Genomic DNA, 15,691 nt, shown 5'->3' on the forward strand with positions numbered 1-15,691 from the left:
CTAGATACCCTAGTAACTTCTTTGATTAAACTTTAAGCAAGCACGAATTGTTTTGTCCAGAATAATTTGAATAATCAATTTTTTGCTTACAGGTGTTTTATTTAGATTATGGAAATTCGGAGGTGGTTCCCGAATCATTGGTGCGACCTATGCTTCCACAATTTCTTCACCTTCCTTTCCAAGCTGTTGAGTGTTTTCTTTACAATGTGTCGATAAATGATGGAAAAACAGAAGAAGCTAGGTAAGATTGCAAAGAATACACAGAACAAGCGTAATTAGAGAACTGAAAACGTGAAAACAGATTCAGAATCATGTCTAAATATTTAATGGAGTTCATGTTATGTACTGCGCACAAAAACGTGTGCCTCTAAAATTTAATAGAATAGTCCATGGTTTAATGTCTATCAAAATAGTGAAATTTAATTAAAATCTGTAGTTTTAAAGTAGTTTTAACAGACCAACAAACATGTCTAGATTTCTTTTGAATTTTTAGTATTGTGATATTCTTTTCAGAAAAGTAATGGAGGAATTGACGGTAGATAAAACCCTAGTAGCACTTGTGAAGGCAAGGTATGTATCCAGATGGAATTTAAATACTGTTTTTGGATACCCCTATAAAGGGGACACTTTCCTATTAAAACAAAGAAAGGGAAATATGCTTTAATATCATGTCACTATTTAAGGGACAATTTGTTGGGTCTCGACGATGTGCCATTAATATAAATTCGGGACCCAACAAAGTGTCCCCTGAAAAGTGTCCCCTTAATAGGGGTTCTAATATCATTATCTTTTATTTGAATCGGCTTTCTCCCTCTTCCAATAAGTTACCAGGCTGCTACATCACCTTTCTACTTCTTCCGGTCTTACACTTCATGTTCCTCCAAACCAACTTCCCTGCTTTCTTCTTTTTTGATCTTTTAACGTCACCTTTAGCTGTCCTCTTTCTCTTTTACCTCCAACTTTGGATGCTAAGCTCTCTTTACTAATGCATCTTTTCTTTGTCCCATCCATCTCAAGCTACTCCTCGCACCTTCCATGATTGTTCCATCCATGAGCTTCTTTGTGTTTCTCCTTTCTGCCTGCTTAATACCACACTTCTTATCATTGCCCTTTCTGTTCTTCTCAAAATTCCTTGTTGTCTTTATGTTCGATGTTTTGGTGCCATACACAATCGTTGATCTTGCACAGGATTTGTCGATCTTTCCTTTCATTCACAATGTAAATCTTCAGCTACACACATATTTTTTCATGTTTATTATTATTATTATTATTACTAGATGGTATGCTCGCTTCGCTCGCGTACCGTCTAGGTCGTGCCCACAGATGGTTCTTGAATACATAATAATTTCAGCGTTAAAACACTGGCGATTTCAAATGTACGTACCGCAGGAACGAATAAATAGACACTTTGATTTATGTACTCAACTAAAATTAGCACCCTGGGAATTCCTTCCGCAAGAGAAACTGTTTAAAACTTAATAAGTTGTGTTTTGTATGTAACATTAGGGTTGAGGGATGGGGAAGAGGATGGGTGCAAGGAGGAACAATTTTTAAATATATTCTTTATCCATTTAGTAAGGAAATATTAATTGTTTTCATGTTTTACAAATAATATACCACTAAACACAGTAAACCATTGCGATGTAATACTTTGTTGAAACTATCACCGTCCTAGTCGATTGAAAGTGTACAGTACATGTAACGATACATCACTACGACGTGTACCGGTATATGTTTATATAATGTAAAACAATTTGTGAAAACCACCTCTATTCGGGGAAAATCATAAATTCGATTTAAGATCGTCAATAAATATTAAATTATCTAACTCAACTTAATTAGTTACTACTACTACTCATGCCAGTGAGGGAAGGGTGATGATGTGGGTGGTTTAACTGCCATAATAAAGATTTGTACATAATATACGGCGACTGAAAACGCTAGCTCATTATCCGTTAAAACAAATCTATATCCAACCTCTGCAGTACAGATTGAAAAAAAAAAAATGGATCGAATTTCTGTTATGAGTATACAGTACTTGCCTTTACGACGCCTGAGGGAATAGACACTTGTGGAACAGAGAGAAACTTGTCAAACAGAGATTGGAATGTTCCATTCATCGCAAATCAATAAATTTGTATAAACGTATATTAAATCTATCAAAATAGTATTTTTTAAAGAAAATCGGCCTGTCTTCAACATTATGATACTGTACTCGAGCTGTTCAACCCGTTTTCAGCCATTAAAAACAATTATCGTAGGAGGAGATAGGAAAATGCGAATCATCCTCGTATTATTGTATGCGGGTATTTTTTCATGGACATTCATTTAGACAGTGTATACCACGATTGGAAAACACCCCTATTTGGGGCAAATCGTTGAACCTAAATTCGTTTTAATCGTCAATAACAAATTATCTAACTTAATTTAATTAGTAAACAGGGTTAAATCAGGTGGTTTAAATCAGTACCGAAAGTATGAACCAACTGTATATACCATCGAGTAAAAATTCTAGAAGTAAGGCGCGATTTACCGAATTTTGCCCTTACGTAAATTTATATATAGATTATTCAGATTTTGTCATTTTATTTCAGTATGGCAAGCCGAACTTTACACGTCATTTTAATAGACACCAGTAAACCAGGAAATGATTTATACTTGCATCAGGAGCTTATCGACAGAGGTCTTGCAACGTCTCAACCTTACGACCAACAACAGCCAATCGGAAAGAAATCCAAGCAATATGATCGATATGCTAATTGTGTACCAGGCTGAGCTACTTTTTGTTTTAGAGAATATTTACCGTATGTACTGAAGTAAAAGTAATGGAAAGCTTTTGATTTGACGACGTAGGAACAGTTACATCATGTTAATTCATTGTGTGCAATTTTTGCGGATTTTATGCTTAGACACGACCAGCAATATGCATGAGTAGTTCCTATGTTGTCACAAATCGAAGCTCCCTAATAATGGTTTATTTTGTCAGAGTATTAACAATTATAATTGATTGTAAAAGTTGGGACATTGAAAAAAGGCAGCTCCAATTTTTTACATATAGATAGGGTACACTACAGATTATTTGCTGATCTGTCCACCTTTAATGGCCAAATTGTTAGCACCGTTCATTATCACCATTAAATATCACTAGATCAAAGGGTTTATCTGTGGCTGCAACAAGATCAGTGCGCTGCAGGGAATATGTACATAGTACAGTACTGTTGGTATTTGTCGCAGCCAGACATAAGACAAGGCAAGGCCAATCATGATTTATTATTTCAACTACTTCAGAAAAGATACGGCATAAGCGGAACCGCATTGAAATGGTTTATTTCATATTTTGAGAATCGTAGACAAGCAATCATTGTGGGTGATTCGATGTCTGATGAGTTCGCTCTACCCTGGGGTGTACCGCAGGGATCCGTAAAAGGTCCACTCGATTTCATCTTATACACTGGACCACTCAGCAACATCATTGATTCCCACCCGGAAGTTCGTCATATGATCTATGCAGATGACACTCAACTATATTTAATCATGAAATCTACACATCACTCTGAATCTGTTAACAGCCTTGAATCATGCATTGCAGATGTTCGCTCATGGGCCATTCAAAATAAACTCATGCTCAACGACTCCCAAGACTGAAATGATCCATTTTCATTCAAAGTTCCGCGAGGCATCATCATTTCCTTTGGTCCATATCGGAGATACTTGTGTCTCTACCTCCAGCTCAGCCAGAAATCTAGGTGTCCAACTAGACAACAGCCTCGGTTTAAAAGAACACATTCGTAATGTTTGCCGTGGTGCTTCCTTTGGAATTTACCAGATCGGCCAGATTCGTAAGTACCTTGACAAAACATCAACTGAACGTCTTGTTCATGCTTTTGTTTCATCTCGTCTGGACTGTAATAACTCGCTTCTGTACGGCCTACCAACTTCTTATCTGTCTCCTCTTCAACGAATCCAAAATTCCGCCGCAAGACTTATCACTGGCACTAAACGACATGAACATATTTCTCCAGTTTTACGTGACTTACACTGGTTGCCTGTAGATCAGCGCATTCGTTTTAAAATCCTGTTGCTGACATATAAGGCCATCAACGGATGTGCTCCAGCCTACATATGTGACATCATTACTCCGTCAACCAACTCTTCGCTTCGTTCATCCAGCAGACTTCTTCTAAAACCTGGACCCCGTTCCAGAACTCGGTTTTACGGTGATCGTGCTTTCGCTGTCGCAGCCCCAAAACTCTGGAACACTCTACCCCTCGAAATACGCTCATCAAAATCTGTTATCACATTTAAAACTAAACTCAAAACTCATTTCTTCAGAGAAGCATAATCACACGCTACTACTTGCACAGATCTTGGAAAACACAGCGCTTTGAAACCTTTGTCTCTTGCGCTTTATAAATGTTATTTATTATTATTATTATTATCAAATTCTCAGAAAAATATATAAAATGATAATAAATATGCAATTATACAGCAAGTACTGTACAATATAAACAAACCAAGTACTGTAGACAGTAATAGTCCTATGTCTGACCAATGACACAGTACACTGTATAAAAGTACTGTAGACAGTAATAGTCCTATGTCTGACCAATGACACAGTACACTGTATAAAAGTACTGTAGACAGTAATAGTCCTATGTCTGACCAATGACACAGTACACTGTATAAAAGTACTGTAGACAGTAATAGTCCTATGTCTGACCAATGACACAGTACACTGTATAAAAGTACTGTAGACAGTAATAGTCCTATGTCTGACCAATGACACAGTACACTGTATAAAAGTACTGTAGACAGTAATAGTCCTATGTCTGACCAATGACACAGTACACTGTATAAAAGTACTGTAGACAGTAATAGTCCTATGTCTGACCAATGACACAGTACACTGTATAAAAGTACTGTAGACAGTAATAGTCCTATGTCTGACCAATGACACAGTACACTGTATAAAAGTACTCTAGACAGTAATAGTCCTATGTCTGACCAATGACACAGTACACTGTATAAAAGTACTGTAGACAGTAATAGTCCTATGTCTGACCAATGACACAGTACACTGTATAAAAGTACTGTAGACAGTAATAGTCCTATGTCTGACCAATGACACAGTACACTGTATAAAAGTACTCTAGACAGTAATAGTCCTATGTCTGACCAATGACACAGTACACTGTATAAAAGTACTGTAGACAGTAATAGTCCTATGTCTGACCAATGACACAGTACACTGTATAAAAGTACTGTAGACAGTAATAGTCCTATGTCTGACCAATGACACAGTACACTGTATAAAAGTACTGTAGACAGTAATAGTCCTATGTCTGACCAATGACACAGTACACTGTATAAAAGTACTCTAGACAGTAATAGTCCTATGTCTGACCAATGACACAGTACACTGTATAAAAGTACTGTAGACAGTAATAGTCCTATGTCTGACCAATGACACAGTACACGGTATAAAAGTACTGTAGACAGTAATAGTCCTATGTCTGACCAATGACACAGTACACTGTATAAATGTTATTTATTATTATTATTAAGCCAAGGCAAGCTCGAGTGTCCTGTTGTTAGATTACCATTATATTTGAACTACAGTACAGAAAGAAAATACTGCAACGTTTCCTAAGAAGTAGCTTCGTAGATAGAACATAGGCTACGTTGTTGGCTTCGTAGGTTACATTGTTTGGCTTCGTAACCTCAATAAACAACTTTTAATGAGCTACGTTCTGAACTTCGTAGGGAGTTTGTAACCTTAATAAACAACCCTATGTGAAGTAAGGTGTGAAAATTAATGTGTTAATTTTGACTGGTGGAGGACCAAGTTGTAAATTACTAAGAAATATCTGATATTTTTTTAATTGTAATCGTTTCCTTCGAACGTGTTTACCTACTAAACCTTTACGTAAATATAAATTTCCCACAATGTAAACATAGAGACACGATCCAACACAATGAACTAGGTCAACTAATAAAAAGTAATACAGCGAACATCTAGTCGATCCAGAAACGATGCCGACAAAAAAGATCGTAATAGTATCAGAATGTTCAGTCGGTCGCTCAAAAAAACTGCCGACAGTAGACCGTAATCAATACAGACCTAGTTTGTTTGGTCACATGGCATGAAACGCAATATTGTATTCTCTGTTTTACTGCAACCTTTAACATGCGTTTTTTTACTCTGTATGACGAGAGGGGTGGATGCAAAACAGTAATTAAGATCGTGTACATGGATTTTGTGTCACATGACATGAACCATAATACTCTCTAAGCTCTAAACTGTTCCCATTCCAAATTGTGGTTGTAATAATAATTTATTTGTTAAATTTTAATGTTAAATCTTAACATGGAATATATATTTGTTTTACATATATTTTGTTTTGTTCGTGTCCTAGCCTAGCTGGTGTCGTTTTTATAATTTGCTAACCCAAGGTAGGATTAATTTAAAATGTCCGATGTCCTCTCGTCAGCGGATGTCCGGCCAAATTAGGATAACCGATGCGTAAGGCGGCTACAAAAATTTACGTCTTCTAGCTTTAGATAGGATTTTAATTAGCGAACAACACAATTGTTTGTATTGTCCAAGACAATGGTGTTTCCTAACCCTACAAACCACCCTACGATTGACACGTAGATAATTATCATAAAAATACATCGTAGGTACGAACAATACTTCGTAGGCTACGTTCAGGGAACAATGACTTACGATTTACCTACGCGTAGGCTGCGAAAGGTTACGTAGATACGAAGCAGTCATTTCTTTCTGTACTGTAATGGCTTGATACAATTAACCAAGTGGAAAAGATACACTGAAGTGTGTTGTATTATTTTGCCTATTTATTAAATAGAATGTGATTGGTTGAAATAGCATCACATATGATACCATTCCGGGGATCGAAAATATTATATTACTATTGCATCCGTGCTACATGCTTTGGAGAAATATAATCCCTCGAGAACACTATAATTTCTTCGGAGGATTTTAAATGTTATATTATCCCAAAGAAAGCAATGTCCGTATAATAAAGTATACCATTTTTGTTTGTCTTTTTCAGAATGTTGTGTAGGCCTGCAGCGATGGTTTTGATCTAGTAGGTCATGTAGTGCCCAGCAGAGCATGCTAATTTCTGTTCCTGTCTGCAAGGCCAGCATGGCAAAGATATTTCACCTTGTTCTTTTAATGTTTTGCTACCCATTCAAGAAATTATATTATTTTTAAGTTTTTTAAGATATACATTTATATATCTATTTTATTTTATACAAATTAAAACTTTATTTAGAAAATGAATAATTTTGTTCTCCTTATATACCAAGTGTATGCGTACATATAGCAATAGTAGCACATAATTAGCAGCAACAAAGCATAAAGTCATTTGTGGCGTTTCATACATGATTCCTCTTTATTTTCAGGAAACCGTGTATTCAAATGACAAAATTTAAGATTCAAATGGAATCCCTAGTTTGTATCGTCAATTAGTCCAAGGCTATCGAACCAAAGGATACCGTGCTCGACATGTCAATGTATGAACTCGTAACAGTCCTTTGATCCTATCTTTGGCTGTAGTGTCAATTTGTCTATACTGTACGTTTGGGTGGACAGTAGTAGTTTCTTCTAAAGAATAAGGCACTAGCGCCAGTGTTGTGATCAACGCTCCACACACAGTAATCAATGAGACCCTGTTACTATTGACTATAACAATCAACTTTTAATAACTCCTTGAATGTAAAACATCAACCGTAAAGGTATATCAACTGACAACAAACATAAGTGTGGTGCGCGTAAAGAGCATAATACAACAATGTTGGCATAGGGCACTTTCGCACCTAATTGAAAACGCTCTTCTGCGCGGAGGCGATGTTGAGTGGCGGTCTTATGCCCAATAATCTTGAGTGGTCACATTACTTACTTACTTACTTAATGTCATCCCACGACGGCTTCGATATCATGGTTAGTGGATGAACAGTAGCTTCCGAGGTACTTGAAATCCTCGACTCGCACATTAAAGTGCGAAATTGGAAGTAAAAATACACAATACAGGTGCAAACGTGCACTAGCGCCAAAAATAATGTTGATCCGTGTCATTGACACTAATCAAGAACCGTGTTAACCTTTTTAATAGTTAATAATCAAGCGTAATTTGTCTAGGTAAAAATTGTATTCAAAGTTGATTACCAAATTGAATGACTGACTTCTAGTGTGTACATACTGGAATCTTTCATCTGATGGAAACAAAACTGATGAGTTTTTTTTTTTCAGTTATATATACAAATTCAATTCCATAACATTTTTATGGAGTGGCCATAGTGTTATTTATATATACATATACAACGTAGGCTTTAAGTACTGTGCAAACAGTTCAGTATAGTTAATAAATAATATAATAGTTTGTGTGTTGGCCGCACCTATAAAACCCTACCTACCAATTTAAAGTTATGGTTGCGCTATAGAAACACATTTAAGTTTATTTTCTCAAAGTTAATGTATGTTAAAAAGTACTGATTAACATCTTATTATTCAAGGGAGCTGAGGTAAGTAGACTTTTAAAAAATATTAAAGCACCTCATAACATTTTTTATGTGGCTTTAACCATTAACGCTTTAATGTGTGATGCAACCAACTAATAAAAAATTGTGATATTTTTCATCGAGAAATTATTGATTCCATTGCAAGTTTGTTACACAAAAACTGATTGCCGGGAATATATTAAAACAGGAATTCCTTCAGTCGATTACATTAGAAGTAGAAGGATTGGTGAGTTGTTTTTCTATTATAATAAAAATGCTAGGCCTAGGCTAGACATTGAGAATAACCATCACTGGTCGGGCACACACGACGCGCTTGTGTCAAGCTAGCCAACAATAAGTCAGCCCACTATTATTTTTCCAACCAACAATAACTATGAAACGCCGTTTGTGTATTTTTTACATTTTCAGTGTTACTTATGGTTTTTATGGTAAGAAATTAAATATTTGTGAGAAAACGGCAGATTGTTCCTGGGAATCACTTGGTAGGATTATACTAGGGTACCTCCTTAGTCGTCCAGTCCTCATCTTTTAAATGTGAGTGTAATTCTCAATTACGATTTTTAATACTGTATTATATCATAGTGAAATTTGATACTGTATTTGTGAGACAACGGTGGATTTTTCCTAAGAGTCACTTGGTGGGATTATACTAGGGTACCTCCTTAGTTGTCCAGTATAAGTTAGTTTAGGACCACTGGTCCCGTTTACTCAGCCCTCATCTTTAAAATTTGAGTGTAACTAACTTACGATTAATATTTTAAAATATAGAGAAATTTGATACTGTATTTGTAAGAAAACAACGGATTGTTCCTGGTAGTCACTTGGTGGAATTATACTAGGGAACCTCCTTAGTTGTCCAGTATAAGTTAGAGTAGGACCACTGGTCCCATTTACTCAGCCCTCATCTTTTAAATTTGAGTGTAACTCAATCAATTATGATTAATATTTTAAAATATAGTGAAATTTGATACTGTATTGTGTGAAAATTACGGACTGTTCCTGGGAGTCACTTGGTGGGATTATAATAGGGTACCTCCTTAGTCATAAAGTATAAGTTAGACTAGGACCACTGGTCCTGTTTACTCAGCCCTCATCTTGTAACTCAATTTACTTTAACCATACAGCAATTTGTTCTTTCACCAATTTATTCATACGGCAATGTGTGTGTCCGTACAGCAATATTTGTTCAATCGAGGAATTATATCTTTAACGCCATTTGTTTGGATACAGGAGCGGAATTGTTCGTACGGCAATGTTTGTCTATTTTGGCCCTAGTACTACTACCCCTGAGTAGGTAACAGTCAAACCAATATTCCATATTTACTGGACTTGCATTAAACAGCATGACATAAGCTCTTACGCTAAAACATTTGTTTTGGAAAAGAAAAAGAAAGAACAAAAATGTTTATATGATTTTCAATGACTGGTGCAACTTTATAAAAGCAAAATAAATGAAATTAAATGAAAAGACTAAGGTGTAGGTGTCATGAGATTAGTTATTCTAGGTTGAGACTAAGGTGTAGGTGTCATGAGATTAGTTATTCTAGGTTGTTCTAGAGGGGTAGTTTTCCAAGGAGAATATTCAATTCAATTTATTCCGGATTTTACTGGGGGATCATCGCTTTCGATGGGACGTCCCATCCCAAATTTAAAAATATAATTAAATAGACTGGTTAAGACCTAACATTGGTTATTTCAAACTCATAGAAGATCATGATAGATACATAACTGGATAATATAAAATAAAAAATAAGCAACACTAACACTAAAGTTTCTTTTCGTAGAACACTGTTTAAGTTTAACAGAAAAAGTTTTAACATCAAGTAGACATCTGAAGGAGCAAGTCCCAGATCAGAGAGAATCTAATAGAAGTTGTCCTAGAGCTAACGACGACGACGAGACACTCCATTTGGGTTTAGAGAGATGTGCCCATTTGTTGAAGAGACGTGCCTTTTAGTTTAAAGTGACGCATTATTTGGTTTGACGAGACATGCCTTTTAGGTGTTAGTAAGCGCATTATTAATAGGAGTTTGAGATTAGATTCTGACAAAGATTTTAATTTTTGGTTTGCCATTAGATTTGAGTGGTTTATTAAAACAAGCTTGTGATGCCCTGTTGCAGATGAGTAGTATTGGAACTATAAGACATAAAGCCATACCAACCACCACTAATCAGGATCTGGAGGACCTTGAGATACTCAACAAAACAATAATAATAATTTTTTTATTGTTTTTGTTTAACAGGTGGATTTCTTTTTGTTATTTCCAGGTACAAGAACTCCAAGGAAATATTCAGGTTTTTTTGTCATGTGCAATTTGATCAACGAACTGAAAATTGTCATAATTTTCCATCGCAAATGACCAGAAAATGAGCTTCAAATTTGATAAAATAGTTACTCCAGAGTTAAAACAAACTGAGGTATTAAAGAAAATGGATAAAATTTGTTTTGAATTTCTCTCTTTATTTATTATACCGTTTAAATTAACAAAACTCCTAGGAATTGGCATCAGTTGTTACTTCAAATTAATAGCAAGAAGTATTATATAGTTTGGGTTGTAGTACAGTTAGGTTTGTGGTACACCATATATTTTTCCAAAAGGAAAGGATGATTGAGAATGCCTTGATGTTTCTAAGTCAACCTAAAATTGTCTTAGGTATTTTCGGAGGTTCGTGTGTAGATGGCTACAGCATTTGCATCATGGCATAGGATCAAACAGGAGCAGGAAACACATACACAATGATGGGAACACTAGAAGATCCTGGCATGAATATCAGATCCATCCGAGAGCTTTTGTAATGAACATTCCAAGATATCATTAGGTGAGATAAGATAATCAGATTGACAGTGACATAGAGCATTCAATTATTTGTCATTGAAAAGATTAATCTAGTTGATAAAATACATTTCTCTCATCTATATATAAATTTACGTAAGGGAAAAATTCTAAATAAAATAAAAATCGTTAGTAAAAAAAAGAGTAAAGATATCATATCATATCATATCATATATCATTTATTTCGCCAATATACAGAACAGTACAAAAAAAAAACAATACAAAAGTAAGTCAATGAGGCCGGATAACCTAAAAGTTATAAATAAAAAATAACCGTCGAGAGGCTCTCCACATTGAAATACTTACATAAAATGAATATAAGGAAGAAAAGCAAAGAGATCATGGAGCGGCTGTACCAGAATATACAACATTGTATTGTAAAGTTAAAAACTAAAACATTTAGGCGATCTTGTCAAAGGTCAAGCGCGTTCAGCCTGCCACGTTTCAATATTTAAAAGGCCCATATGACCGATTTTTTTACTTTGATCAATGTGGAAAGGCGCTATATAATCAATTATTATTATTATTACTTTGTTTATCCCAAAACTTACACAAAGAAAAAAATTGATGGTGTTAAGCCAGTTAGACTTTTATTATCATGAAAAACTATTATTATTATTATTTGTTTCCCTTAGTTTTCGTTCATACTTGCTGCTGTTGTTGACTGTGGAGGGTGTAAACAAGATCTCTAAGGCAACCAGCTTTGGATCTCTGGCTTTGGTTGACTTGGCTGGATCAGAGAGGATAAGTAAAACAGAAGCCACTGGACAAAGACTTGTTGAGGCTGCAGCTATTAATAAATCACTTACGTCACTTGGACAGGTACAGTACACCAAACTTTTCATATTTGAAACTTATAAATATCTTGACCGATTTCAAACGCGAACGATTTCATCGTAAACCACTTACATAGAGTACTATTGTATAGAGTATGGCAAAACATCTGACTAACTGGTATAAATTTGATTTAGTATTGTTGCTTGTGGATTACTTTAATGCTTTTAATTTTGTTGCAGGTTTTCTCAGGTTTAAAATCAGGTGCTTTACAGAAATTCAAAATTAACACATTTACTTCAACCATCACTGGGCAGAGATTCTAAGGTAAATTTAAACTACAACTTTTAATTCCCATGAATGAGACTGTAATGCGTCATGTCCAAATGTTTTCAAACGTACAAACCACATCGCGTGTAATGATCGTAGAAGAGCTAATTAAATTATGCATTTAGTATTGTACCGCCCACCGTAATTGTTAGACGCGCGTTAGCGTTAAACGTCATTTGTTTTATTATGTCTATGTGTCATTGACTTTAGAAGCATGGACAATACACACAAACAATGTATTGTTCGCTAATTAAAATCCTATTTAAAGGTGGAAGACGTCAATTTTTGTAGCCGCCCTACGCATCGGTTATCCTACCTTGAGTGAGCGAATTATGAAAAGAACAACACCTAAATATATGCAAAATAAATATATATTCCATGTTAAGATTTAACAGTCATAGGCCTTTTAAATTATTAATATTATTGTGTAAAGAAAAAGGCCCGACCTGAATTTGGAGTGGAAAAAAAACATGCGATCGGAGTGTGGGAACAGTTTAGATATAGAGAAAATCCAGGTACACGATCTTAATTACTGTTTTATCGTCGTCGGCAGAGCAGCCACTCTCTAATGGACGGCCATACTGAGTTTTAAAAAAAGCTAGAGGTTAAGGTAAAATAGGGAGTATCGCATTTCATGCCATGTGACCAAAAAAAACTAGGTCTGTATTAATTACGGTCTTCTGTCGGCAGTCTTTTTGAGCAACTAACTGAATGTTATGATACTATATTTAGAATGTATTTTTTACGATCTTTTTTGTGGGCATCGTTTCTGGATCGACTGGATGTTTATTATTAAAATTAAATTATTTATTGAGGTTACGAACTTATAAACGTTTCAAAATGATGCTTGAGATCGGCACCCCTGGAATACAATTTAGAGAGTTTCTCTTAAAAGGCAAACTGAAACGAATTGTTTGGGCCTTGTTTGTGATGACTCATCGTTAAACGCAGTTAAAAGCATATTGTCCATTTCCAAACGGTCTGACGATTTTAGAATTTTCACGGCTACAACAAAAGAAAACGCGATTAACACGCTTTGTCAAAACATTTGGACATGACGCCTAATGCTTGTTGTGATATTTTTAAAAAACAATAAACATTTTGATATGGTTTCCTCTTGCCAAGGGTGCTCATAGTCCAATCCAATCGAATTTGAACTATGAAAGCGCAAGTGGTTCCATGTTCCAATCTCAGTTTTGTAGTGGCTTTTTCTCATTCTCACAGATTATCCTCGTCTTTATTGCTTAACAATTATTCTGAGTTAATTAATATACTATAATATGATCTATTTGGTTTATATTTGTATAAAAAAACTATCGCTAGGTAATGTCTTCTTACTAAATTTCTTTGTAGGCATGTTTGTTTGTTAACGTGAGTCCAGATGAGAAGAACCAGAGCTAAACAAGTCCAACTTGGTAGAGCAATTGAAAATATTAAAGGGCCATAAAATGAAAACGAGTGTATAAAATATCATGAGCAAGTCACGAGTGTATAGTCACGAGTCAAGTCAGTGAGCATGCTGAATGTAACATTTACAAGAAAAATTAGAATTGTTATGAAACTCTATATATTTTTTTATATAATTTTTATTTTTATTTTTATTTTAATTTTATTTCAATTTTATTTCATACTCATCCAACAGCGAGTAACCCGCCAATTACATGAGAAAAAAAAAAAAAAAACCCTGACATATGACAGGACTTGAACCCAGGACCCATAGATTGGTAGCCAAGCATCATAACCACCAAGCCACAGCTCCACTCATAATGTATGTATATTTTAAGTAATATATATATATATATTTGTGAATATATATAAAATAAATAGAATAAAACCAAAATAGAGAAATGTATATTGTTTAAATTTTGTTCAAGTCATGCTTTAGTAAATATAAAATTCAAAAAAGGCTACTGCGTCCAAGTACAAGTAGCCTGCGTCCAAGTACAAGTAGCCTGCGTCCAAATACAAGTAGCCTGCGTCCAAGTAGCCTGCGTCCAAGTACGAGTAGCATGCGTCCAAATACAAGTAGCCTGCGTCAAAATACAGTAGCCTACGTCCAAGTACAAGTAGCCTGCGTCCAACAAATACAAGTAACCTGCGTCCAAGTAAGTAGCCTGTGTCCAAGTACAAGTAGCCTGCGTCCAAGTACAAGTAGCCTACGTCCAAATACAAGTAGCCCGTGTCCAAGTACAAGTAGCCCGCGTCCAAGTACAAGTAGCCTGCGTCCAAATACAAGTAGCCTGCGCGCGTCCAAGTACAAGTAGCCTGCGTCCAAGTACAAGTAGCCTGCGTCCAAGTACAATTAGCCTGCGTCCAAGTACAAGTAGCCTGCGTCCAAATACAAGTAGCCTGCGTCCAAGTACAAGTAGCCTGCGTCCAAGTACAAGTAGCCTGCGTCCAAGTACAAGTAGCCTGCGTCCAAGTACAAGTAGCCTGCGTCCAAGTACAAGTAGCCTGCATCCAAATACAAGTAGCCTGCGTCAAAGTAAGTAGCCTGAGTCCAAGTACAAGTAGCCTGCGTCCAAATACAAGTAGCATGCATCCAAGTAAGTAGCCTGCGTCCAAATACAAGTAGCATGCATCCAAGTAGAAGTAGCATGCATCCAAGTAAGTAGCCTGCGTCCAAGTACAAGTAGCCTGCATCCAAGTACAAGTAGCCTGCGTCCAAATACAAGTAGCCTGCGTCCATATATAAGTAGCCTGCGTCCATATACAAGTAGCCTGCGTCCAAATACAAGTAGCCTGCGTCCAAATACAAGTAGCCTGCGTCCAAGTACAAGTAGCCTGCATCCAAATACAAGTAGCCTGCGTCAAAATACAGTAGCCTACGTCCAAGTACAAGTAGCCTGCGTCCAACAAATACAAGTAACCTGCGTCCAAGTAAGTAGCCTGTGTCCAAGTACAAGTAGCCTGCGTCCAAGTACAAGTAGCCTACGTCCAAATACAAGTAGCCCGTGTCCAAGTACAAGTAGCCCGCGTCCAAGTACAAGTAGCCTGCGTCCAAATACAAGTAGCCTGCGCGCGTCCAAGTACAAGTAGCCTGCGTCCAAGTACAAGTAGCCTGCGTCCAAGTACAATTAGCCTGCGTCCAAGTACAAGTAGCCTGCGTCCAAATACAAGTAGCCTGCGTCCAAGTACAAGTAGCCTGCGTCCAAGTACAAGTAGCCTGCGTCCAAGTACAAGTAGCCTGCGTCCAAGTACAAGTA

The 15,691-nt window shown here is 36.2% G+C and overlaps 1 protein-coding gene and 1 long non-coding RNA gene across 2 annotated transcripts in view; both read left to right on the forward strand.

Moving 5' to 3' along the window:
- The window catches only part of LOC140059540 (tudor domain-containing protein 1-like), a 37,845-nt gene extending 30,577 nt beyond the window's left edge, over positions 1–7,268 (forward strand). Inside the window, exons 16-19 of the mRNA XM_072105478.1 lie at positions 93–241; positions 514–570; positions 2,595–2,804; positions 7,077–7,268. Of these exons, the coding sequence (XP_071961579.1) occupies positions 93–241; positions 514–570; positions 2,595–2,775 (387 nt within the window). The 3' untranslated portion in view covers positions 2,776–2,804; positions 7,077–7,268. The remainder of the gene's footprint in view (positions 1–92; positions 242–513; positions 571–2,594; positions 2,805–7,076) is intronic.
- Positions 7,269–8,854: 1,586 nt separating this feature from the next.
- On the forward strand, positions 8,855–14,325 carry LOC140059195 (uncharacterized). Its single transcript, XR_011847137.1, has 6 exons — positions 8,855–10,022; positions 10,065–10,965; positions 11,202–11,367; positions 12,017–12,203; positions 12,398–12,482; positions 13,839–14,325. It is a non-coding gene; the product is annotated as an uncharacterized lncRNA (long non-coding RNA).
- Positions 14,326–15,691: the final 1,366 nt, after the last annotated feature.

Source organism: Antedon mediterranea, chromosome 9 (genome assembly GCF_964355755.1).
Source record: "Antedon mediterranea chromosome 9, ecAntMedi1.1, whole genome shotgun sequence".
Taxonomy (NCBI): domain Eukaryota; kingdom Metazoa; phylum Echinodermata; class Crinoidea; order Comatulida; family Antedonidae; genus Antedon; species Antedon mediterranea.